Consider the following 26,211-nt stretch of genomic DNA (forward strand, 5'->3'; position numbering starts at 1 on the left):
GGTCACTTCTCGTTCTCTGTGCTCCAAGAAATAAAGATCCAACATGGCCAAAGCTCAGGCCCCTTAGTCCAGGCAGCGTTTTTGTACATCTCTTCTACATCTCTTGTCTGTATGTAGGATGCTTGAAATCTGAGACACTCAACTGAATGCTTGCCCTCCCAATACCAAATCTGGATGTCTAATTTTATTATAAATCTTTGGATAATCCAGTGGAGATTTAGTGATATTGTGTGTGGGGAAGCGGTGTATATGCTAGAGAAAAGTAGGTGAATATTCATTTTGAACTGGTGAGAAAGCTGGGTGAGATAAGTACATGGATTATGCAATGTATGCCTTTCCAACACTAACATTAAAGCATGGAAAACCTCTTTCAGATACTATTGGGCACGAGATGATCTTCGTGTATGTGCAGTCAATGCTGAATTTCTCTATGGTTATGAATACTTAGGGAATACTGGTCGTTTGGTCATTACACCACTTACAGACAGGTAAAATAGCTTTCCTGTTTGTTTCATTACACAGATTTTTGTTAAGTAATCTTCTTGTTGATGATATTCAATTACTTTAAACACCAGATAAAAGGCTGCATCTATTTTGCTGAGGTATTTATAGTTCAAATTTTGTTGCTGTACTATGGGTTAATAGTCATGGAACAAAGGTGCAGATAAGGCTTTAGTTAATAAATACATTAAGTCTTCAAATGTAAGGCTTTCAATTTAGTTTTCTACATGTCATGTGTTTATACTATGTTTTCCAACAAATCTCCTCGAGGGCAGAGTGAGTGTGTTTCCTCTCCCACTGATGCCACACACTATAAAGCTGCTTGTAATAGAGTTATAGAACACTACAGCACAGAAATAGGCCCTTCAACCCATCTAGTCTGTGCCAAACCATTAATCTGCCTAGTCCCATTCAACCCTCATCCATGTACCTATCTAAATTTTGAAATCGATCCCACATCCACTATTTGCACTGTCACCACCCTCTTAGTGAAGAAGTTCCCCTTCATGTTCCCCTTAAACATTTCACCTTTCATCTTTAACCTATGGCCTCAAATTGGAGTTTCACCCAACCTCAGTGGAAAATGACTGCCTGCATTTGTCCTATCTATACCCCTCATAATTTCGTAAACCTTTATCAAATTTTCCCTCAATCTTTTATGTTCTAGGGAATGAAGTTCTAACCTATTCAACCTTTCCCTGAACTCAGGTCCTCAAGTGCTAGCAACATCCTTATAAATTTTCTCTGCACTCTTTCATCTCTCCTGTATGTAGGTAACAAAAGCTGCGCATAATACTTCAAATTAGGCCACATCAACATCTTACACAATTTCAATATGACATACCAACATTTTCATCCAGATCATTGATGTAGATGACAAACAACAATCCCTGTAGAACACCACTAGTTACAGGCCTCCAGTCAGAGAGACAACCATCTACAACTACTTTCTGGAATCTTCTATAAAGCCAATGTCTAAACCAATTTGCTACCTCATCTTAAATGCCAAGCGACTGAACCATCTTGACCAGGCTCCCATGTGAGATCTTGTCAAAGGTCTTCCTAAAGTCCATGTAGACAACATCCATTGCCTTGCCTTCATAAAATTTCCTGATAACTTCCTCAAAAAACTCTGTAAGATTGGTTAGACAGGAATTAACAAACACAAAGCCATGCTGACTATTCCTAGTCAGTCCCTATCTATCCAAATACTTATCAGGTCCTTTAGAATACCTTCCAAAAACTTTATCACTACTGCTGTCAGGCTCACTGGCCTATAATTTCTTGGCTTATTTTAGAGCCTTTCTTAAACAGCACAACATTAGCTATCCTTCAATCCTCCAGCACCAGACCAGTGACTAGGGATGTTTTAATACCTCGGCAATTTCTGCACTTACCTCCTTCAGGATACAAAGGGACACTTTGTCAGGCCCTGGGGATTTATCCACCCTAATTTGCCACAAGACAGTAAACACCTCCTCCTCTGAAATCTGTATAGAGTCCATGACTTCACTTCTGCATTTCTTCACATCTATAGACTCCATGTCTGTCTCCTGACTAAATACAAAGGCAAAAAATTCCATTTAAGGTCTTCCTCTTTTCTTTTGGCTTCACACATAATTACCAATCTGATCTTCCAAAGGACCAATTTTGTCCCTGATATCCTATTGCTCTGTAGAAGCCCTTAAGATTCTCCTTCACCTTGTCTATTAGAGCAATCTCATGCCTTCTTTTTGCCCTCCTGATTGTGTTCTCTTGCAGTTCTTAGACTCCTCAAGTACCTCATATATTCCTGCATGCCTATATCTGCTATGCACCCCCTTTTTTTAAGCAAGGACCTCAATATCTCTCAGAAACCAAGGCTCTTCTAACCCATTAAACTTGCCTTTTAATCTGACAGAAAAATATAAACTCTGTCCTCTCAAAATTTCACTTTTGAAGACCTCCCACTCACCAAGTCCACCTATGCCAGAAAACAGCCCGTCTCAATCCACACTTGCCAGATCCTTTCTGATAACATCAAAATTGGTCTTTCTCCAATTCATAATCTCAACCTGAGGGCCAGACCTATCTTTTCCCATAATTACCTCGAAACTAATGGCATTATGATCATTAGATGCAAAGTGTTCCCCTCCACAAGCCTCTGTCACCTGCCCTGTATCATTCCCTCATAGGAGATCTAGTATCACACTCTCTTTTTGAGACCTCTATGTACTGATTAAGGAAACTTTCCTGAACATATTTGCCAAACTCTTTCCCAACCAGCCCTTTTACAGTATGGGATTTCCAACCAATATGTGAAAAGTTAAAATCACTTACTATCACAACCTTACGTTTCTTGCCACAGTCTGATCTTTACAAATTTGCCTCTCTAACTCATGTATACCATTTGGTGTTCTATAATATGATCCCATTAATGTCCTCATCCCTTTCTTATTCATCAGTTCTACCCATAAAGCTACACTAGATGAGCTCTCCAGACAGTCCTGACTGAGCATGCTGTGTCATTTTCCCTGACTAACAATGCCACCTGCTTCTTCCTTAATCCCTCCCACTCTATCACATCGACAACAATGGAACCCCTGAACATTAAGCTCCAGTCTTGCCTTCCCTGCATCCAAGTTTTATTAATGGCTACTGTGTCATAATTCCACATGCTGATCCATGCCATAAGCTCGTCTGCCTTTCCTACAATACTCCTTGCGTTGAAATACATGCAGCTCAGAACATTAGTCTCACCATGCTCAACCTTTTGATTCCCGACCAAGACAAAGCCTGGGCACCTCACATTTGTTGCACTCCCGTTTAAACTTCTTCCCTGCATACTTGGTGCTGTCAGTGACAAGCGTGGTGATGTGGTGACCCACTTCCTGCACAGGCGAACCGGCTCACAAATAGCCTGCGTGTGGGGAGAGACTTTGGTAATGCACCTCTGACATCATTTCCGCCTGGACAGGGCAAGAGCTAGGGATTAAAAGCCAGCGCTGCAAAGTTTGAATAAACTAGTCTCGAAACACCTTACCGACTGTGTGTCGTTGTTTCTAGCTCTGTATGTAGTACATCGCTACATTGGTGACCCGATGGTCCAAATAGGATTTGGACCAAAGATAACCGACTCTTCATCTGTTCATGCAGTTTCACTAAAACTGCTGACTTTCTGGACACTGCGACCACGCGTGTGGTTTAGCCAAGTAGAAGCCCAGTTCCAGATTCGGCAGATATCCTCTGATTCCACGCGTTACTATCACGTGGTGAGCGCCCTTGACCAGGAGACGGCTGCCCAGGTTGCGGATTTCATACAGTCGACCCCAGAAGAAGGCAAATATGAAGCATTCAAGGTGCTGCTCATTGGGACCTTTGGCCTCTCACGGCGTGAGCGAGGTACCCTCCTGCTGCACCTGGATGGTTTGGGAGACAGGCCGCCGTCAGCATTAATGAACAAGATGCTGGCCTTGGCTGACAGACACAAGCCCTGCCTCATGTTTGAGCAAGCATTCCTGGAGCAACTGCCCGAGGACATACATCTGCTGCTGACCGATGCAGATTTCAGTGACCTCTGGAAGGTGGCGGCCTGGGCAGATGTGCTGTGGAAAGCCAAGAGGGAGATTGTGGCATCCGTCGGTCAGATTACCAGGCCACGTGCCCAACAGCGGACCAGACCAGGCCCAGCAGGGGGACACGCACAACACAGAGGCAGGAGTGAGGAGGCCAGTGAACGGTGATGTTTCTACCACCAGCGGTGGGGCACAGAAACCCACTGTTGTCGCTCGCCCTGCAAGGGCCAGGGCCAGCTGTCGCTAATGGCTATGGCGGCTGGCTACCAGGACAGCCTCTTGTACGTCTGGGACAAACAGTCGGGACGCCACTTCTTGGTCGACACTGGAGCAGAAATCAGCGTCTTACCCCCGACGGGGTACGACACCCGCAACAGGAAGCCAGGGCCTACCCTACGGGCCACAAATGGCAGCACGATACAGACCTATGGCACCCGCACAGTGCAGCTGCAGTTCGGCACCAGCTGGTTCACGTGGGATTTCACGCTGGCCACCTTGGCCCAACCACTCCTGGGGGTGGACTTCTTGCAAGCTCACAGCATGCTGGTTGACTTGCAAGGGAAAAGACTGGTACACGCCGAGACTTTCCAGGTGTTCTCCCTGGGTGAAGCCAAGTTGCCGGCCCCACACCTGGACTCCATCACGCTGTTGGACAACGAATTCACCAGAACCCTGGCGGACTTTCCATCGATTCTGGCACCGCAGTTCACGACAGCCATGCCCAGACATGGGGTACAGCACCCAGGGACCACCCCTCCACACCCGCGCATGAAGGCTCCCCCCGGAAAAGCTCCGCCTGGCGAAGGAGGAGTTCAAGAGGATGGAGGAATTGGGGATCGTATGGAGGTCCGACAGCCCATGGGCCTCCCCCCTGCACATGGTGCCCAAAGCAGCCGGGGGTTGGAGACCATGCGGCAACTACTGCAGGCTGAACGAGGCTACAACTCCAGACCACTACCCTATGCTGCACATACAGGACTTTGCAACAAACCTGCACGGGGCAAGAATCTTTTCCAAAGTAGACCTCGTCCGGGGATATCATCAAATCCCGGTTCACCCTGAAGACATCCCCAGGACAGCACTCATCACCCCATTCGGCCTGTTCGAATTCCTCCAAATGCCGTTTGGCCTGAAGACTGCCGCACAGACGTTCCAGCGGCTAATGGATGTGGTGGGACGTGACCTGGACTTTGCATTCATCTATTTCGATGACATCCTCATAGCCAGCAGTTGTCGTCAGGAGCATCTGTCCCATCTCTGCCAGCTCTACTCCCGCCTGAGTGATTTCGGCATCACGATCAACTCGGCCAAATGCCAGTTTGGTCTCGACACCATCGACTTCCTGGGCCACAGGATTACCAAAGACGGGGCAACCCCTCTGCCTGCCAAGGTAGAGGCGATCCGCCACTTTGCCCAGCCCAACACAGTCAAAGGCCTGCAGGAGTTCATTGGTATGGTGAACTTCTACCACCTTTTCCTCCCCTCAGCAGCCTGTATCATGCATCCTTTGTACACCCTGATGTCAGGTAAAGGCAAGTACATTACTTGGGACGAAGAGGCCGCGGCCGCTTTCATTAAAGCCAAGGAAGCCTTAGCAGATGCCGCGATCCTGGTGCACCCCAGAATGGATGTTCCGATCGCCCTCACGGTGGACGTATCCGATACAGCAGTCGGTGGGGTGCTGGAGCAACTCATCGAGGGGCGCTGGCAGCCCCTGGCATTCTTCAGCAAGCAACTATGACCACCCGAACTCAAGTACAGTGCTTTTAACCGGGAGCTGTTGGCACTGTATCTGGCAATCTGGCATTTCAGGTACTTCTTAGAAGGCAGACCGTTCACTGCTTTCTTTGACCACAAACCACTGACCTTCACGTTCACGATCCCTGATCGGCTCACCAGCAGAGACATCTGTCCTGCATCTTCAAGTACACGGCAGACATCCAGCATGTCTCGGGAAAGGACAACATCATGGCAGACACACTCTCCAGACCAGCTATCCAGGCCCTGTCCCTGGGGGGTGGACTATGCAGCACTGGCGGAGGCGCAGCAGGCAGACGACGAGATGTCCAACTACAGGACCACAGTCTCGGGTACCAGCAGTTATGGTCGAAATGACAATAAAAGTGACTTGACTTGACTTGACAAAGTTTCACCTATGATCAAAGAATGGAACTCTGAAATTCTTCTTCTCCAGATAGCCATGAAACCAAGAAATAAAAGAACGGCAGCAGATCATCAACCCCAAAATCCCTCCTCCCCGCACAAAAAAAGGACAGATATGGAACAGGCACATGGACCCCCAAATCCCCTTCCCCTGCACATAAAAAAAGAGAAAGATCGGGTGAAAAACAGCATACAAGAAACTGTAAGACTGAAAAAAAGTATATAGTTCAAGTCTATATCCAAAATGCAAAAAACCTGGGTAATATTCTCTGGACACAGTGGCAGACCTTCTCCTCTCCAGCACCACAGCAATCTCACCAGGAATAAAATGTGAGTCTCCCCTCTCCAGCAGCAGAGCAATCCCACCAGTGATCAAAAGGCAAGCAGCCGATGCTCACCTTCCGCATTTGCCTCAATGTTTCAATCTCCCTCATCGCTTTAATTGGTGAACAATAGAAGCTTTAACCAGCAAAATGAAGTCGAACAGTGGCTCGCACCCTGTCCTGCAGTCTTCTCACCATGAGGTTCCCATGCTCTACCTCTGTCTTCACTGCAGAGCACTGAAACACCCAAACAATCTCCAGACTGCAAATCCCAGGCTGCAACATTTCCAAAATCACATTCAAGACAAAAAACAAATGTAAAAGACATATAAGAAATTAAATATGCAGTTTCATGACCTATCCAAAAGATGTTGACCAAAGGAGTGCTGTAGACAGTCAATATCTTGACTGGAACACTTGGGCCCTTTGCTTCCCATTTTTCATAATCCTCTTAAGTTGATGGTATAGTTGGAGTTCATCCACACTTCTGCAATCTATTGCATCCACTGTACAGGGGATTGGTCTATACAGCTTCACCAGAGTCCTGTTGGCCAGCCTTACCAGTTTCCACCTCTCACCTACGGACAGGGCAATGAGTATTCCTAGCGCATGGATAACAATAATATGCAAAAGAGATTTTCATTGAGTGTGTGGTAATATCCCAACTCATTCATGCTGAGTAATGTGCCTACCTTAGTTAGCCCTATTTAAGACCTTATGACATAGGAGCAGAATTTATCCATTCAGCCCATTGAGTCTGCTCTGCCATTCCATCGTGGCTGATCCCACATCCCACTAAGCCCCATACACCTGCCTTCTCACCATATCCTTTGATGCCCTGACTGAATAGGAAACAATCAACTTCCACCTTAAATATACCCACAGACTTGGCCTCCATCACAGTCTGTGGTATAGCATTCCACAGACTCACTACTCTCTGGCTAAAAGAAAATTCTCCTTACCTCTGTTCTAAAAGGTGATTCCGCAATTTTGAGGCTGTGCTCTCCAGTTCTGGATCCCCCACCACAGGAAACATCTCTCAACATTCACCCTATCTAGTCCTTTCAACATTCTGTAGGTTTCAATGAGATCCCCGTGCATTCTTCTAAATTCCAGTGAGTACAAGCCCAGAGCTGCCAAATGCTCCTCATATGTTAACCCCTTCTTTCCTGGAATCATCGACAACACATCCTTTCTGAGATATGGGGCCCAAAATTGTTGACAATACTCCAAATGCAGCCTGACTAGTGTCTTCTAAAGGCTCGGCATTATCTCCTTGTTTTTATATTCTATTCCCTTTGAAGTAAATGCCAACATTGTCTTTGCCTTCTTTACCACAGACTCAACCTGTAAATTAACCTTTTGGGAGTCTTGCATGAGGACTCCTCAGTCCCTCTGCACCTCTGATGTTTGAACCTTCTCCCCATTTAGATAATAGTCTGCACTATTGTTCCTTTTACCAAAATTCATTATCATTTGTCTGCATTTGGTCCATATCCCTATGTAAGTACAATGTGGAAGAATTCCAGAATATATTTTTTTATTTTCTTTCTATAGTTATATTCCAATTTCATGACAAATGTTTCCATTGTATTGTTCTAATGGAATTCATGCCTGAACTGCTGAGTTCTTCCAGCGTTGTGTACGTATTCTAATAACTGTTTTACTTGATCCTAGATGCTACCTCACATTAACTGGTGCTCTTCACCTTAAGTTTGGTGGAGCACCAGCTGGACCAGCTGGCACAGGGAAAACAGAAACTACAAAAGATCTGGGTAAAGCCCTTGCAATACAGACTGTGGTTTTCAACTGCTCTGACCAACTTGACTTCTTAGCTATGGGCAAATTTTTTAAAGGTTTGGCCAGGTAAGGACTAAAATATGCTCTGGCACAGGACATTGGTATTCCTACACTCTATTGTGGATGTGGTTAATTTCATTCACTTTATAATATAAAATGTGTATATTCAATGAAGAAATTCATTAGCAGAGTTTGAGGAGGGATGGGTATGATTATTAACCTTTTCATATGAATATTCATTGAATTTTTAAAGTCAGTATAATAAATCTATTTGATACTTGCATCCACCTCAAAAGGATATGCGGTGGTTTTTGCTGAAGCCTGGGCCACAATCAATTTCTGATATGATCTTAGGGTCATCCCTCTGTTCCTGACTTGACTTTATAACCTTTGATTGCCCCAAAATTTTCAAATCAAACATTCCAAACATTTAAGAAAGGATATATATAGTACTGAAATTGATGTGGATAGCAGCCCCTTAACTCTAAGCATCATTCAGGGCTTGAGCTGACAATGTCCAGTGGCATTACTAAATATGAGATATTAAATCTGGTTATTCAGAAGGATATTAGAAATCTTATGATGTTTTCAGGCTTAATAGCAGTATTCTTGGTGTCCAACAGTTTAAGTAAGATCTCAATGGGTGGAAGCTGGCTGTCATATTTGTTCATAAAACAAGAATGTTCTGTGCAAAGCATCTGCGATTACTACAAAGCATTTAACAATGATCACACACAATTGATAGTCCATATATTTCTTTGATTATTCTGCTCTAAATGCATTTGTTCATCTCTTGCAAGAGTATTAATTTGTCCAAATTTACTTGATATTCTTTGCATTTCAATAATTCAACTGTTTCATGAATATTTTGCAAGAATTTGTGTACACGTTAAAGTTCTCAACCTGTAACATTGGAAGAAATTTCCTCCAACCAAGTACTAGAAAGACCAATACTTTAAATCACTGCCACAAATTCCTAGTTACTATCTTCATTCCTTTCCCTAACATCTGTTGCTAGAACTTTTAGTCATAACATGTTTATCTCTGAACTTGATAATTTCAACACTTTTCAACTCATTTTAAGCCCTGCCATACAGATTAAAGTATGTAAATCTCACCATGTACTACCTTGAGGTTCATTTTCTAGCCCTTCAGGAGGTTCATCATCTGCTGAGGGCTAGATCTCAAGTATTGAAGTCTGGTGACCCAGGCCTGTACAAGAAAACCAGGTATGACTTGTGGGGTGCTCTTTCAAGAGCAAAGAAACAATTCTGAGCGAGGTTGGAGGTAACATCGGATGTATGTCAACTCTGGCAGGGTTTGTGGGACATTACTTCCTATAAAACAAAACCCAATAGCATGAATGGCAGCAATGCTTTGCTACCAGACAAGCTCAACACCTTCTATGCCAATTTTCTAAGGGAGAATACAACTACAGCTGTGAAGGTCCCTGCTGCACCTGATGACCCTGTGATCTCTGTCTCGAAGATTGATGTCAGGCTGTCTTTCAGGAGGGAGAACCCTCATAAGGCGGCAGATCCTGATGGAGTATCTGGTGGGAGTATTCAAAGATATTTTCAACCTCTCACTGCTATAGTCAAAAGTTCTCACCTGCTTCAAAGGGGCAACAGACAAACCTTTGCCCAAGGAGAGTAGTATGAGCTGCCTTTATGACTGTCATCCAGTAGCACTCGCATCCATAGTGAAGAAATGCTTTGAGAGGTTGGTCAAGACTAAAATCAACTCCTTCCTCACCAAGGACCTGGACCCACTGCAATTTATCTATCGCCACAATAGGTCTATGGCAGATGCAATCTCAATTGCTCTTTACATGGCCCTAGTTCACCTGGACAATACAAACACCATATCGGATGCCGTTCATTGACACCATCATTCCCACAGTTCTGATCAATAAGCTACAGAACTGGGCCTCTGTACCTCCCTTTGCAATTTGATCCTTGACTTCCCAAATGGAAGACCACAATCTGAGCAGATTGGCAATAATATCTCCTCCTTACTGACAACACTGGTGCACCTCAGGGATGTGAGCTTAGTCCACTGCTTTACTTTCTTGATAGCCATGACTATGTGGCTAGATATAGCTCAAATGCCATCTATAAATTTGCTAATGATACAATCATTGTTGGTAGAATCTGAGATGGAGACAAGAAGGCGTACAGGAGTGAGATATACCAGCTAGTTGATGGTGTCACAGCAACAACCTTGCAGGTAACGTCAGTAAGACCAACAAGCTGATTGTGGAGTTCTGGAAGAGTAAGATGAGAGAACATGAACCAATCCTCATACAGGGATCAGAAGTGGAGAGAGTGAACTGTTTCAAGTTCCTGGGTGTCAAGATCTCTGAGGATCTAACTTGGTCCCAAATATTGATGAAGATATAAAGAAGGCAAGTCAGCAGCTGTATTTCATTAAGAATTTGAGGAGATTTGGTTTGTCACCTAAGACACTTGAAAACTTCTACAGGTGTACCATCGAGAGCATTCTGACAGGCTCCATCACAATCTGGTGGAGGGGGGGAGCTACTGCAGAAGATCGAAAGAAGCTGCAGAGGGTTGTAAATCTAGTCAGCTCCATCTTGGGTACTAGCCTCTGTAGTATCCAATACATCTTCAAGGAGCAGTGCCTCAGAAAGGCGGTGTCCATTATTGAGGACACTAGGACATGTTACAATCAGGAAGGAGGTACAGAAGACTGAAGACACATGCTTAGCGATTCAGGTACAGCTTCTTCCCCTCTACCATCCAATTCTTAAATGGACATTGAACCCATGAATACTACCTCTTTATAAAATATTATTTCTGTTTTTACACAATATTTAACTATTTAATATACATATATATACTTACCGTAATTGACTTATTTTTTCTATATTATATATTGCATTGTACTGCTGTCACTAAGTTAACAAACTTCACAACATGCTGGTAATATTAAATATGATTCTGGATTTTCTTGCAAGCTTTTACAGTTCCTAACTTAAATCAAGCTATGTTCAACCTTCACACCTAAACTTGCTTGCCCACCATTAGTTGAGATTTTGAAATGCAACAGTATTAAATTTTACATACTAAGTTTTAAAAAATCTTCCTTTCCTTATCTCAGTAGCTATATCCAGTCTGGAAGTCCCCTATTCTTAATTCTTCCATATCCCCTTTACTATTCATTCACCCATCATCAGCCACCTTTTCAGCTGCCTTGGCTCTGAGCTCTGGAATACACTCCCCAGGTCTCTTATAAGAACATGAGTACATTAAATAGAAGGGTTCACCCCATTATGTCTGCTCCATCATGCTTCAAAGGCTCTGTCACTTTTCCTAACTCTCTAATCTTATGACCCTTTGCAATGAATATATCCATTCACTGAGTCTCTACTGTCCTCATGGATAGTGTCAATATTTTTTAGACATCTCTGTCGTGAATGGCTGATCCCTTATTTTGACATTGTGACTGCTGGCTCCAGACAACCAGCCAGAGGAAACAGCAACAATCCCTACCAAAATATGCATATTTCATCTTTTATGCTTCTAAACTCCAGATTGTATAGGTATAACCTGATTTATCATTTGGCTGGGTGGATAAAATGATTTTAAGAGATGATCATGGTTAAGATCAAGTAATCAGGGAGTAACTATTTCAAATATTGATTAACTACTCCATCAGAAAACTGTGGCCTGCAATTTTTTATTTTCAGCCTACAGGCTGTGTTGCCAATACACTGAATGTATTGCACAGTGAGTGAGACAGTGCAGGCATGAATACCATATAACAATATAAATCTCTACTCATTCTTGTAAAATGGTTTAAAATATATTCTGTTTGTTTATTTTGAGCATTGCTTATCTCAAACAGTCAGGGGATAATTTTGCATGCTTGTGGTAGAGTGGCTACTTTTCACTTATGCATCAGTCAGTTATTGTCTTTCTTCTCCTTGGCGTCTGGAATATGTCCCATCCTTCACAAATTTATCCTGCATTTTCAGTTATTCAGTAGCTTGGACTTACTTCATTCTTGAACATTGTAACCTGCAAGTGACAATGAAGTAAATGGTGTTCCCGGTGTAACTGTGGTAAACTATGTATACCTGTCTGGACACGACCCCTACTGACTGCTCCTGTGGCTCCTCCCACTGACCGCTGTATAAAGGCGATTGGAGGCACTGCTCCTCCCTCAGTCTCCAAGATGTTGTGGTCATGTTTGCAGCTAATAAAAGCCTATCTTTTGCCTCCCATCTCCGAAAGTTATTGATGGTGCATCAATTTTATTAGCTGCAATTTTAAACCATGGAGAGCATTTTACAATCGGACCGGTTGGACATTGATTCTCAAGCTCCCAAAGCAGCTATTGCCTTTGAACTCTGGCTTGCATGCTTCCAATTGTACCTGGAAGAGATTCCCATGACTGAGCCTGCTATCATGCACAAAGTTCTGCACTCCAGGGTCAGTCCACGGATATACTCCCTTATCAGAGACCTGCCGACCTACCAAGGGGCACTGGACATCCTCAAAAGACAATACCTGCGGCCGGTGAACACTGACAACGCAAGACATCGCTTAGCGACACAGCGGCAGTGGGCCAGAGAGTCGAGCGCTGAGTTTGTCCGGGCCCCACAGACACTCGTGCGGGCCTGCGACTGCAGGGGACTGACGGCAGAACAGCATGCAGAGCTCCTGGTACGAGATGCCTTTGTTACAGGGATCAGGTCAGTGTACGTGCACCAGCGGCTGCTGGAAAACACCGATCTTACCTTACATTCGGTGATCGAGCTGGCCGATACACTGGAGGCTGCTCTGCACAACGCTGATGCTGTCCAACCACGCGATCTCCCGCCAGTCCCATGGATGTTGCAGACCCCACCACCCACCAGCGAATCGACCACAGTTGCTGCCACTTGCGAGTCCATGAACTCCCCGCAACCATCCAACCATCCGGCAAATCGACCACAGCCACTGCCGCTTGCAAGTCCGTGAACTCCCTGCAATCAACCACGGCTCCTGCCAGTTGCAAGTCCGCGCAGTGTTAATTCTGCGGACTCGAAAAGCACCCCCGAAATCGCTGCCCGGCCCGAAAAGCTACCTGCTCCAGCTGCGGAAAGAAGAGCCACTTCGCCAAGGCCTGTGAATCTAAACCATGAGTGGGGTCGAGCAGCGCCGTGTGCAAGGCATGGGGGTCGCCATCTTGCCTGCCCGCCTCCTGCGAGGCATGGTGGTGGCCATCTTGGTCGTCGCCATCTTTGTCAGCGCCACCCCTCCCCACCTCCAACCCACGGGTGCTTACCAGGCACCAAGATGGCGATTCAACTCTGGCCTCAACCAAAGCACTCCACACCAGCTCGCAAGGACAATGATGGACATCCTGGTGGAGGGGCACAGGACTGGCTGCCTGTTTGACATGGGCAGCCCTGAGAATTTTATTCACCCGGACACTGTGCAATGCTGAGGACTCGTGACACAGCCGGTAAGCTGAGGGTCACCATGGCTTCTGGATCGCATTCTACAGACATCTGGGGGGGTTGTGTAGCAACATTGGTGGTGCAGGGCACAGAATATCAGAACTTTGCATTACTGGTCATGCCTCAACTGTGCGCACCTGTGCTATTGGGGCTCGACTTCCAGAGCCACCTGAAAAGTGTGACAATGGAGTATGACGGGCCCCTCCCACCAATCACTGTCAGAAATCCTCAGTTTTGTGGGATCATCATATACCCTGCTACTGACCACACACCGACCCGCACATCCCACCCAACACCATGCCAACGGCCGCGCTACTGACACCACTTGCAGCCTGTCCACCCTCAAGATCCCTCTCCCACTGCTGTTCGCCAACCTGACCCCCGACTGTAAAGCTGTGGCAACCAAAAGCAGGAGGTACAGCGCAGGGGACAGTCATTAAGTCGGAGGTGCAGCGGCTGCTCAGGGAGGGGATCATTGAGCCAAGCACAAGTCCTTGGAGGACCCAGGTGGTCATTGTTCAGACTGGGCAGAAAAATAGGATGGTCGTGGACTATAGCCAGACCATCAATAGGTTCACGCAGCTTGACGCGTACCCCCTACCCCGCATTGCGGGTATGGTCAATCAGATAGCCCAGTACAAGCTGTACTCGACCATAGACCTGAAATCTGCTTACCATCAGCTCCCCATCCGCCCGGAGGACCGCCCCTACACCACCTTTGAGGCAGGTAGCAGGCTCTATCACCTCCTGCGCGTCCCCTTCGGTGTCACGAATGGTGTCTCTGTCTTCCAGAGGGAAATGGACCGGATGGTGGACCTGTGCCAACTGAAGGCCACGTTCCCATATTTGGATAACATCACCATCTACGGTCACGACTGGCAGGATCACGACACCAACCTCCAACGATTTTTCCAAGTGGCCAAAGTCCTTAACCTCACCTATAATAGGGACAAGTATGTGTTCGGAACCACACGACTTGCTATCCTTGGGTATGCCATGGAGAACGTGGTCACTGGCCCTGACCCCGACCTTATGCGCCCCCTGTTAGAACTCCCTCTTCCCACCACCCTCAGAGCCCTCAAACAGTGCCTGGGCTTCTTTTCCTATTACACCCAATGGGTCCCCCACTACACAGACAAGGTCCGCCCCCGGTCAAGTCCACCGCATTTCCACACTCAGTCGAGGCCCACGCGGCCTTCAGCCACGTTAAAGCGGACATTGCCAAAGCAACGATGCAAGCCATGGACGAGACAATTCCCTTCCAAGTAGAGAGTGACGACTCCGATTTCGCGCTTGCTGCTACCCTCAATCAGGCAGGAAGGCCAGTAGCATTCTTCTCTCATACCCTTCAGGGCCCTGAAATTCGGCACTCCGCGGTGGAGAAAGAAGCCCACGCCATAGTGGAAGCTATTAGGCACTATCTTGCTGGCAGAAGGTTCACCTTGCTGACCAACAAGCGCTCAGTCGCGTTCATGTTCAGCAACCAACAGCAGGGCAAAATCAAAAATGATAAAATTTTCGAGGTGGAGAATAGAATTCTCCACCTACAACTATGACATCCTGCACCGGCCTGGAAGGCTTAGTGAGCCCCCTGATGCCCTATCCCGGGGAGCGTGTGCCAGCGCACAGCTCGACCAGCTATACGCCCTCCATGCACATCTTTGCCACCCGAGGGTCACCCGACTCTACCATTTCGTGAAAGCCCGGAACCTATCTTACTCCCTTGAGGAAATCAGGACGATGACCATGGACTGTCAAGTCTGCGCTGAGTGCAAACCGCACTTCTACCATCCTGAAAAGGCACACCTTATCAAGGCCACCCACCACCTTTGAGCGACTGAGTGTCGACTTTAAGGTCCCCCTTCCCTCCACTGACCACAATGTCTACTTTCTCAACATCATCGACAAGTACTCGCGGTTCCCCTTTGCCATCCCCTGCCACGTCCGTCACAAAAGCCCTGTGCCAGCTCTTCACTCTGTTCAGATGTCCCTGCTATATTCACAGTGATAGAGGGTCCTCGTTTATGAGTGACGAGCTGCGCCAGTACCTGCTGGCTATGGGCATTGCTACTAGTAGGACCACGAGCTATAATCCCCGGGGGAATGGACAGGTGGAGAGGGAGAATGCCACAGTGTGGAAGGCCACACTCTTAGCCCTTAGGTCAAAGGGATTGCCGGTCTCTCGCTGGCAGGAGGTCCTCCCTGAGGCACTTCACTCCATCCGTTCCCTGTTATGCACGTCCACCAGTGCCACCCCTCATGAGCGGCTTTTTTCTTTTCCCAGGAAGTCTGCCACTGGGACCACCCTACTGGCTTGGCTGACGTCCCCAGGGCCAGTGCTGCTCCAGAAACATGCAAGGAGTAATAAATACTCCCTGATGGTCGAGAGGGTTCACCTACACCATGCAAACCCCCAGTATGCCTACATGGTCTTACCTGATGGGTGGGAGGACACGGTCTCCGTCCACGACCTGGCGCCCGCAGGAGCACCAGACCCCTACCCCGAACAGTCCACGGTGACTATGAACCCCGTACCCACCAATGTGTGTGTGTGTGTGTGTGTGTATATATACCCATGAGACCCTGCGCACACTCTCCTCTCAGCCGAGGCCCACGCACACACCAAGCTCTACGCAGACTTCTCAGGACACTCCCATACCGGGCACCAGGCACACGCATGAGGGATTACTCACACCTAACGGGTTGGCACCTCAAGTCAGGCCGGAGCCAGCACAACCACTGTCACCGGCACAATCACCACCAGTGCTACGTAGATCGCAGCGACAGACTCAACCACCTGATAGACTTAACCTATAAATATACTTATGAGAAACTTCGTCTGTGGGGACTCTCTTTTAAAACAAAGTGGGGGGTGAATGTGGTAAACTTTGTGTATACCTGTCTGGACATGTCCCTCTGTGGACTGCTCCTGTGGCTCTCCCCACAGACCCCTGTATAAAGGCAATTGGAGGCACTGCTCCTTCCTCGGTCTCCAAGATGTTGTGGTCACATTTGCAGCTAATAAAAGCCTATCCTTTGCCTCCCGTCTCCGAGAATTATTGATGGTGCATCAGTAACTTAAAAGTGACATGATGTTGCATTCCTACACTGAGTCTGGTCACTGTGGGTTTATTTCACACTTTTCTCAGATCTGTATGGTAGTGTGAGTTTCATATCTCTGTGACATGCCAAATCCAGTGGTTCCACACAGATGAGTTTAGTATCTAGCATGTCCTCAATGTGTCACCTTCCATTAATTGGGTATCCAGATTTTTGTTTCATTCCCATTAGTCCTCTTCTTGCATTGGCATTTCTTTAAGCTTTCATTTTTGGTCTGTGTGTCTTCCACCATGCAGCTTTTTCATGTGAACTCATGTGATTGTCCACAGCTCCTAAATAGCATTATTTGCAGACCGATTTTCAAGTTTTGTTTTTATCCTTTAACTTCTTTATTACCTCTCCTTTCCCATGACTGAACTGCAACCTGCATGTTCAAGTAGTCAATATCTATTTTTTACATACTGTGCAATTATCAGCAGTATCATTTCCTATTCATTCGTACAATTAAAGAACAATAATCAGAAAACACTGATATAAAGTGTTTGTTGGAAGAATAAGAGATAACAAGAAATACAAGCATTTGTATTTTTGCGAGCAGAGTATTCCAGACCGCATTCGCTAAAATGGTGGCAGAATCAAATTTAAAAGAGGAATCGGATAAATATTTGAGGGAAATAGATTTACACAGCCTACCTGGGAAAAGAAAAGGAATAGAAGTAATTCATTGATCTTTCAAAGATTCATCACAGGAAAGATAAGCTGTTTGGCTTCTCTCTCTGTTGCATTGTTTCATTTGCCTCTAATATAGTTATGAGATTTGGTTTTGCACCCACCACTTGTACTTAGAATAAAGATATACCCCTAATTTCAGCTTGGATTTTGCATGCAGTAGTATGAGAAATCCAGACTCTACATCTCTGAAACTTTATCTTTAAAGTTTGGTTAGACAATTAATTATATTTTTTACAAATTAGTATGCTCTGGCTAATAGTTTTTTCCCTGTTGTTTTTCAGCTCTGGAGCCTGGGCTTGTTTTGATGAGTTTAATCGAATTGATATTGAAGTTTTGTCTGTAGTGGCACAACAGATAACAACCATTCAGAAAGCACAGCAACAACGGGTGAGTTTGGGTCCCTGATGATTTTTACCATTTATTTTATATGACATTTTAGATTTCAGATTTAATGTTGTCAATAAAGACTCCAGGCCATCTACACCTTTCAAGCAAATTACAATCAGAGGTTCATTGAATCACAGTGGGCAAATGTACACAGTACTAAAATCATTTTTTATATATATATATAATTTAGTATGCAGTGTTGGCGTGTGGCCTAATGGCAAGGCATCAGACGAGTAACCTGAAGGTCACTGATTCAAGCCTGAGCTGAGGCAGTGTGTTTGTGTCCTTGAGCAAGGCACTTAACAACACATTGCTCTGCGATGACACCGGTGCCAAACTGCATGGGTCCTAGTGCCCTTCCCTTGGACAACATCGGTGGCGTGGAGAGGGGAAGGCCTACAGCTTGGGCAGCTGCGGGTCTCCCATACAACCCTGCCCAGGCCTGCGTCCTGGAAACTCCAGGCGCAGATCCATGGTCTCTGGAGACCGATGGATGCCACACACACACACAGTATGCAGTTTATATAGTATGCACCCAACTGCACCAGCCTCTGGGGTTTGGACACTCGAACTCCCCCTAATATGGATAGGTAGCATGTCTCCTTTAAAAATTCAGGCCCATCCACTAATTGGTGGCCATGTTTTGGTGCCAGGATTTCAATATTTAAAGAGCACCTGAACAGAGGTTTGGTGCTCAATCGTCAGCTCAACTCTGGATTCTCGTCTAGTTTAGAACCCTGACCTTGTTTCTATCTCTGTGTAGTGTCCCAGTTATAGTCCAGCACTTGTGTCCTAACCATCCTTGCCTAGGTCTCTTGTCATAGTACAGCTGGGCCTAACATGGACCCAGTGGGATATCAGAGCCTCCCATTAAATGTGGCTAGCCATAACGAAAAAATTTCTAGACAGAGATTGGAAATACACAATCTCCAGATGCCAACTGTCACAAGGAGGAAGTCGGAGCCACTCAGGCAAGGATGTCAGTTGCTCTACATAGTTAGTCAATCTTCTGACCCCAGAGAGATTCGATGGTGACCCAAACTGTTGCCACAGCTTCCTCACTGATTGGTGTTTGAATTCCAACCATCCTGGTTCACTATGGAGCTCAAAAAGGTGGCCATCATGATCTCTCTCCTGACTGGGAGAGCCCTGGCCTGGGCCACTGCACATAGGGAGCAGAGGTCAAAGATTTGCTTGGATTCAGAGGAATTCATGGACCAAAATCATCCTACTGGAGCAAACAGAGCCTGGTAAAGGTGCATCAGGGTAGTAGGTCAGCAGCCAATTACACTACTGAATTTTGGACTTTGACCAAGGAGAGTGGCTGGAAACACGGAGGCTAAGGCCACTGTTCCGCCATGGCGCTAAGGTGAACTAAAGTTACTCTTGATAGAGGACTTGTAAGTTCTGATCAACCAATCCATTCATCTCAATAATCTGGTGGAGCGAGGCTGGGACTACCTCAAGAAGTCGAAGAGGGCTAGCCTAAACCCAGCCTTAATGCATCACAATTCCAGTTGCCAACCTTTGACAATGACTAGCCCATCTCCTGCTCAGGATCCTGTCAAGCCATGCAAATCGGCCACACAAGACTCTGCGCCAACTGGAAGTCCCAGCATTGAAGTCGAGTTTGCTGCTATTACTGAGGGGAAGCAGGTCACCTGTGGGCCAAATGTCTGAAGCTGCAGCTGACACTGCTAAGACTGTCCAGCGTCAGGAGGACTGTGATGGTAGCAGCCACTTCTCCCATCCCTACTGATTCTGTGGTTATGCTGAAGGTGGAGATCTTCTAGGGTATGAACCAACTAGAGGCGAATACCTTTGTGGCCTTTGGGGCAGCCAGTAATTTCTTATTTTGCTGACTTGGGGACCACCTGTCAGCTCAACATACATCTGCAGGAGTTGAGCCATGCCTGCCAGAGCTCTTGATGGTCGTCCTCTTGGTTCTGGGCAGATTCTGCAGCAGACATAAGTGTTGCGGATGTGGGTAGAGGAACATGTGGAGGATATTTGTTTCTATATCATCAATTCTCCTCACATACCTGACTATGAAGGTTTTGAGACTGGTAATCAAATCTATCCATACTATCCTTTGGTCGTAACAGACACATACTTAAAGACAACAAACACAAAATGCTGGAGGAACTCAGTAGAACAGGCAGTATCTGTAGTTCGTAGACAGTTCGTAGCATCTGTAGACAGGCAGTTGATGTTCGGACCAAGACCTGGACAGGACCTGTTGACTACAGATGCTGCCTGGTCTGCTGAGTTCCTCTAGCATGTTGTGTGTGTGTATGTAGCTTGGATTTCCAACATCTGCGGATTTTCTCTTGTTTGTGATTGACACATACTTATAGATATTGATTGCAATGTTTCAGCAGTAAACCCAACCATCTTCCTCAGGCACAAGTTAGTCAAACGTCTAGTCCCCCTAGAGATACCTCTTGAGCGAGCAGGACAGGGGCAGGGCTTAGGTCTGAATTTCCTATTCCTGATTGGTTAGTTTGATTTGGCCTTGTTCTGGTTGGTCTATTTTTTATAGGCCAAACACTCTTTAGGATACGTGGTCCCAGACTGGAGCTATCTCTACACTCTTAGAACCAACATTTAGGTCCCCACATGCTCCATCTCTGGGGATTCAATTTTGCAATAACACCTGCAAAACAACTGATAGCTGAAGTATTAACAAGCATGGAATGCATTGCGTACTTCCTTCCAGTGGAGAACGATTTTAGATTTGAAATTCGGTAAGCTATTGAGATCTAAACCTCCTGTCTCTAACATCATGCTAATGGAACAAATGGCATTAAAAGAGCTGAGGACCAATAGCAACATCATAGTTTTGCAGACAGACAAGAGTAGAGCAGCAGTAGTGCTAGACACAGTGGGGTAACAGCAGAAGCTGGCTGCTTTAATATCTGTTGTTGAAAGATGACTCCACTTGGTACCAGGAGTCCAATGCCAAAAATTGAGACTAAATGCATAAAGCTTGTTTAAAAAAAAAGCAAAAATGGAGGATGTGGTTAAGATCAAAGTGAGGTGCAAACACCTCATATTTATGGTTTGCCAAAAATACACAAACCCGGAATACCATTAAGCCCATTGTGAGTTGCAAAGTAACAACAACACACCCACTTGCAAATACTTAGTTGGGGTTTTGAATCCATTGCCAAGTGGGGACCTAAATGTTTGTTCTAAGAGTGTAGAGATAGCTTCAGCCTGGGACCACACATTCCTAAAGAGGGTTTGGCTTAAAAATTGACTAATCAGAATAAGACCAATTCAAAATAACCAATCAAGAATAGGCAATTCAGATCCAGCCAATCAGGTCGGGTTTAACGTTGAAATGTTGAAACCAGTATCTGTAAGTATGTGATTGTTAAGGCAAGGACAGTATGGATAGATGTCCTCACGTACCCCTGATCCTTGGGCACCCTTGCCTGTCCCTGCAAAACCCCTCTGTGAACTGGAAGGAAGGGAGAATCATTGCATGGTTTAGTCATTGCAAGAGGGTATGTTTTCAGCTTGGTGTTCCAACCCTCAGACTCTCCTGAAACCAGTAGCCAACGAGGAGTCAGACTTTTGTTCAGGGTTTCCTGGAGCCTTCAGGAGACCCAATCCTGCTGCTAAGGACAGACAAGGTGGCTCCAGCCAACACAACTGTGTGTGTCCCGAACCTGGCTAGTTGGAACTTGAAAGAGAGTCTCTGGTTCAGGAGCAAGCCAAGGAGGTCAGGAGCTCTAGGAGCCAAATCTAAGGGATCCAGTCACCAGGTTCTGTCTAAAGGAAAGGCTCCTAATTATTGACCCTTGCAGCCTCGTCCCAAGACCACAAAGACCATTTGTAGTGTCTTGAGGCCATTGCCTGAGGATATGGATGAAGAATTGGACTCTGATTGTGTATCTGTTTCCACTAAAGACTCTAGTGAACTCTGATCAGCCAAATCACCCTCGCTACCTGATGCACCATCAATAACTCTCGGGGACGGAAGGCGAACAACAGGCTTTTAGTAGCAACAGAAGAACCCACAACATTCTGGAGACTGAGGGAGGAGTAGTGCCTCCAGTCGCCTTTATTCAGGGGTCTGTGGGAGGAGCCACAGGAGCAATCAGCAGAGGGGCATGTCCAGACAGGTATACACATAGTTTATCACATTCACCCCCCCCCCCCCTTTGTTTTAAAAGAGAGTCCCCATGGAGCGAAGGTTCTTAGAAGTATATTTACAGGTTAAGTCTATCAGGCGGTCGAGTCTGTCACTGCGATCTACGTAGCACCGGTGGTGATTGCACTGGTGTCGGTGGCTGTGCTGGCTCCGGCCTGACTTGAGGTGCCAGCCTGTTAGGCATCAGTAACCCCTCATGTGTCTGCATGGCGCCCGGTATGGGAGTGTCATGAGGAGTCTGTGTAGGGCTTGGTGTGCGCGGTGTCTCGTGGGTATATAACTGGGTGGGTACGGGGTTCATAGTCACTGTGGAGTGTTCGGGGTAGGGGTCTGGTGCTCCAGCGGGCGCTAGGTCGTGGACGGAGACCGTGTCCTCCCGCCCATCAGGTAAGACCACGCAGGCATACTGGGGGGGGGGGGGGTTGCATGAAGGAGGTGAACCCTCTCAACCATCGGGGAGTATTTATTTCTCCTCGCATGTTTCCGGAGCAGCACTGGCCCTGGGGATGCCAGCAAGCCGGTAGGGTGGTCCCATGGCAGACTTCCTGGGAAAAGAAAAGAGTCGCTCATGAGGGGTGGCACTAGTGGACGTGCATAACAGGGAGCGGACGGAGTGGATTGCCTCAGGGAAGACCTCCTGCCAGCGAGAGACCGGCAATCCCTTTGACCTAAGGGCTAAGAGTGTGGCCTTCTCCCTCTCCACCTGTCCATTTCCCCAGGGATTATAGCTCGTGGTCCTACTAGTAGCAATACCCCTAGCCAGCAGGTACTGGCGCAGCTCGTCACTCATAAATGAGGACCCTCTATTACTGTGGATATGGCAGGGATATCCAAACAGAGTGAAGAGCTGGCGCAGGGCTTTTATGATGGACGTGGCAGTGGTATCAGGGCAGGGGATGGCAAAGGGGAACTGCAAGTACTCATCGATTATGTTGAGAAAGTAGACATTGCGGTCAGTGGAGGGAAGGGGGCCCTTAAAGTCGACACTCAGTCGCTCAAAGGGGCGGGTGGCCTTGATAAGTTGCGCCTTTTCAGGACGGTAGAAGTGCGGCTTGCACTCAGCGCAGACCTGGCAGTCCCTGGTCGTCGTCCTGATGTCCTCCAGGGATTACAGCAGGTTCCAGGCTTTCACAAAATGGTAAAGTCGGGTGACCCCCGGGTGGCAAAGATCTGCATGGAGGGCGTATAGCTGGTCGAGCTGTGCGCTGGCACACGCTCCCCGGGATAGGGCTTCAGGGGGCTTATTGAGCCTTCCAGGCCGGTGCAGGATGTCATAGTTGTAGGTGGAGAGTTCTATTCTCCACCTCAAAATTTTATCATTTTTGATTTTGCCCTGCTGTTGGTTGCTAAACAAGAACGTAACTGAGCGCTGGTTGGTCAGCAAGGTGAACCTTTTGCCGGCAAGATAGTGCCTCCAGTACCTGATAGCTTCCACTATGGCCTGGGCTTCTTTCTCCACCGTGGAGTGCCGAATTTCAGGGCCTTGAAGGGTACGAGAGAAGAATGCTACCGGCCTTCCTGCCTGATTGAGGGTAGCAGCCAGTGCAAAGTCGGAGGCGTCACTCTCTACTGGGAAGGGAATGGTCTCGTCCATCGCATGCATCGTTGCTTTGGCAATGTCCCCCTTAATGCGGCTGAAGGCCGCACGGACCTCGGCTGAGAGGGGAAATGCAGTGGACTTGACCAGGAGGCAGGCCTTGTCTGCGTAGTGAGGGACCCTTTGGGCGTAATAGGAAAAGAAGCCCAGGCACTATATGGTCGGGGTCAGGGCCAATGACCCCGTTCTCCACGACATACCCAAGGATAGCGAGTCGGGTGGTTCCAAACACACACTTGTCCCTGTTATAGGTGAGGTTCAGAGCTTTGGCTGCTTGGAAAAATCATTGGAGGTTGGTGTCGTGATCCTGCCAGTCGTGACCGCAGATGGTGATGTTATCTAGATATGGGAACGTGGCCTTCAGTTGGCACTGGTCCACCATCCGGTCCATTTCCCTCTGGAAGACAGAGACACCATTTGTGACACCGAAGGGGATGCGCAGGAAGTGATAGAGCCTATCGCCCGCCTTGAAGGCGGTGTAGGGGCGGTCCTCCAGGCGGATGGGGAGCTGGTGGTAAGCGGATTTCAGATCTATTGTCGACTACACCTTGTACTGAGCTATCTGGTTGACCATATCCGTGATGCAGGGTAGGGGGTATGCGTCAAGCTGTGTGAACCTATTGATGGTCTGGCTATAGTCCATGACCATCCTATTTTTCTGCCCGGTCGGAACAACAACCACCTGGGCCCTCCAAGGACTTGTGCTTGGCTCAATGATCCCCTCCCTGAGCAGCCGCTGCACCTCTGACTGAATGAAGGCACTGTCCCCCGCGCTGTACCTCCTGCTTTTAGTTGCCACCGGTTTACAGTCGGGGGTCAGGTTGGCGAACAGCGGTGGGGGAGGGATCTTGAGGGTGGAGAGGCTGAATGTGGGGTCAGTAGCGCGGCAGTCAGCATGGTGCTGGGTGGGATGTGCGGGTCGGTGTGTGTGTGTGGTCAGTAGCGGGGTATATGACGAAGTCCCACAAAACTGAGGATTTCTGACAGTGAGTGGTGGGAGGGGCCCGTCATATAATGTTGTCACACTTTTCAGGTGGCTCTGGAAGTCGAGCCCCAATAGCACAGGTGCACACAGTTGAGGCATGACCAGTAACGCAAAGTCCTGATATTCTGTGCCCTGCACCATCAATGTCGCTACATAACCCCCCCCCCCCCCAATGTCTGTGGAATGCGATCCAGAAGCCATGGTGACTTTCTGGATCTCCAGCTGTATCACGAGTCCGCACTGTGTCCGGGTGAATAAAACTCTCAGTGCTGCCCGTGTCCAACAGGCAGCTGGTCTTGTGCCCCTCCACCAGGATGTCCATCATTGACCTTGGGAGCTGGTGTGAAGCGCTTTGGTCGAGGGTCACGGAGGCCAGAGTTGAATCGCCGTCTTGGTCCCTGGTAAGCAGAGGCGGGGCGAGGTGGCGCTGACCAAGATGGCCACCCCATGCCTCGTACACGGCAGGCAGGCAAGATGGCCACCCCCATGCCTCACATAAGGCAGGCAGGCAAGATGGTGGCGACCCTCATGCCTCGCACGCGGCGCTGCTCGATCCCGCTCGCAGTTTAGACTTACTGGCCTTGGTGAAGTGGCCCTTCTTCCCGCAGCTGGAGCAGATAGCTTTCCGGGCCGGGCAGCATTTTCCAGGGTGCTTTTTGAGTCCACGGAAGTAACACTGCGCGGACTTGCGACAGGCAGTAGCCATGGCCGAATCACTGGCGGGTTGCGGGGAATTCATGGACTCATGGCAGCTGTGGTCGATTCGCCAGTGGGTCGCAGGGTCTGCGGCGTCAACGGGGCCGGTGGGAGATCGCAAGCCTGGACAGCGTCAGCATTGTGCAGAGCGGCCTCCAGCGTGTCGGCCAGCTCGATCGCTGGATGTAAGGTAAGATTGGCATATTCCAGCAGCTGCTGGCGCTCATAACCTGACCTGATCCCTGTAACAAAGGCGTCTCTTACCAGCAGCTCTACATGCTGTTCCACCGTCAGTCCCTTGCAGTCGCAGGCCCACATGAGTGTCTGTAGGGCCTGGATAAACTCAGCGCTCGACTCTCCGGCCCATTGCCGCCATGTCGCTAAGCGATATCTTGCGTAGACGGTGTTCACCAGCTGCAGGTATTGTCTTTTGAGGGCGTCCAGTGCCCCTTGGTAGGTCGGCAGGTCCCTGATCATGGAGTAGACCCTTGGATTGACTCTGGAGAGGAGAACTCTGCGCATTGTAGCAGGGTCGGTCACACGTACCTCTTCCAGGTACGATTCGAAGCATGCAAGCCAGAGTTCAAAGGCGATGTTAGCTTCTGGAGATTGAGGGTCAATGTCCAATCGGTATAGTCGTAAAATGCTCTCCATATTTTATAACTGTTGCTGATAAAATTGATGCACCATCAATAACTCTCGGAGACGGGAGGTGAACGATAGGCTTTTATTAGCAACAGAAGAACCCACAACATTCTGGAGACTGAGGGAGGAGCAGTGC

General features: G+C 47.5%; 1 protein-coding gene across 1 annotated transcript in view; it reads left to right on the forward strand.

The window, feature by feature from the left end:
- Positions 1–26,211, forward strand: part of dnah1 (dynein, axonemal, heavy chain 1) — a 357,521-nt gene that overhangs the window by 154,745 nt on the left and 176,565 nt on the right. The window contains exons 28-30 of the mRNA XM_059944450.1: positions 375–488; positions 8,219–8,407; positions 17,885–17,990. Of these exons, the coding sequence (XP_059800433.1) occupies positions 375–488; positions 8,219–8,407; positions 17,885–17,990 (409 nt within the window). The remainder of the gene's footprint in view (positions 1–374; positions 489–8,218; positions 8,408–17,884; positions 17,991–26,211) is intronic.

Source organism: Hypanus sabinus, chromosome 19, assembly GCF_030144855.1.
Source record: "Hypanus sabinus isolate sHypSab1 chromosome 19, sHypSab1.hap1, whole genome shotgun sequence".
Classification (NCBI taxonomy): Eukaryota; Metazoa; Chordata; class Chondrichthyes; order Myliobatiformes; family Dasyatidae; genus Hypanus; species Hypanus sabinus.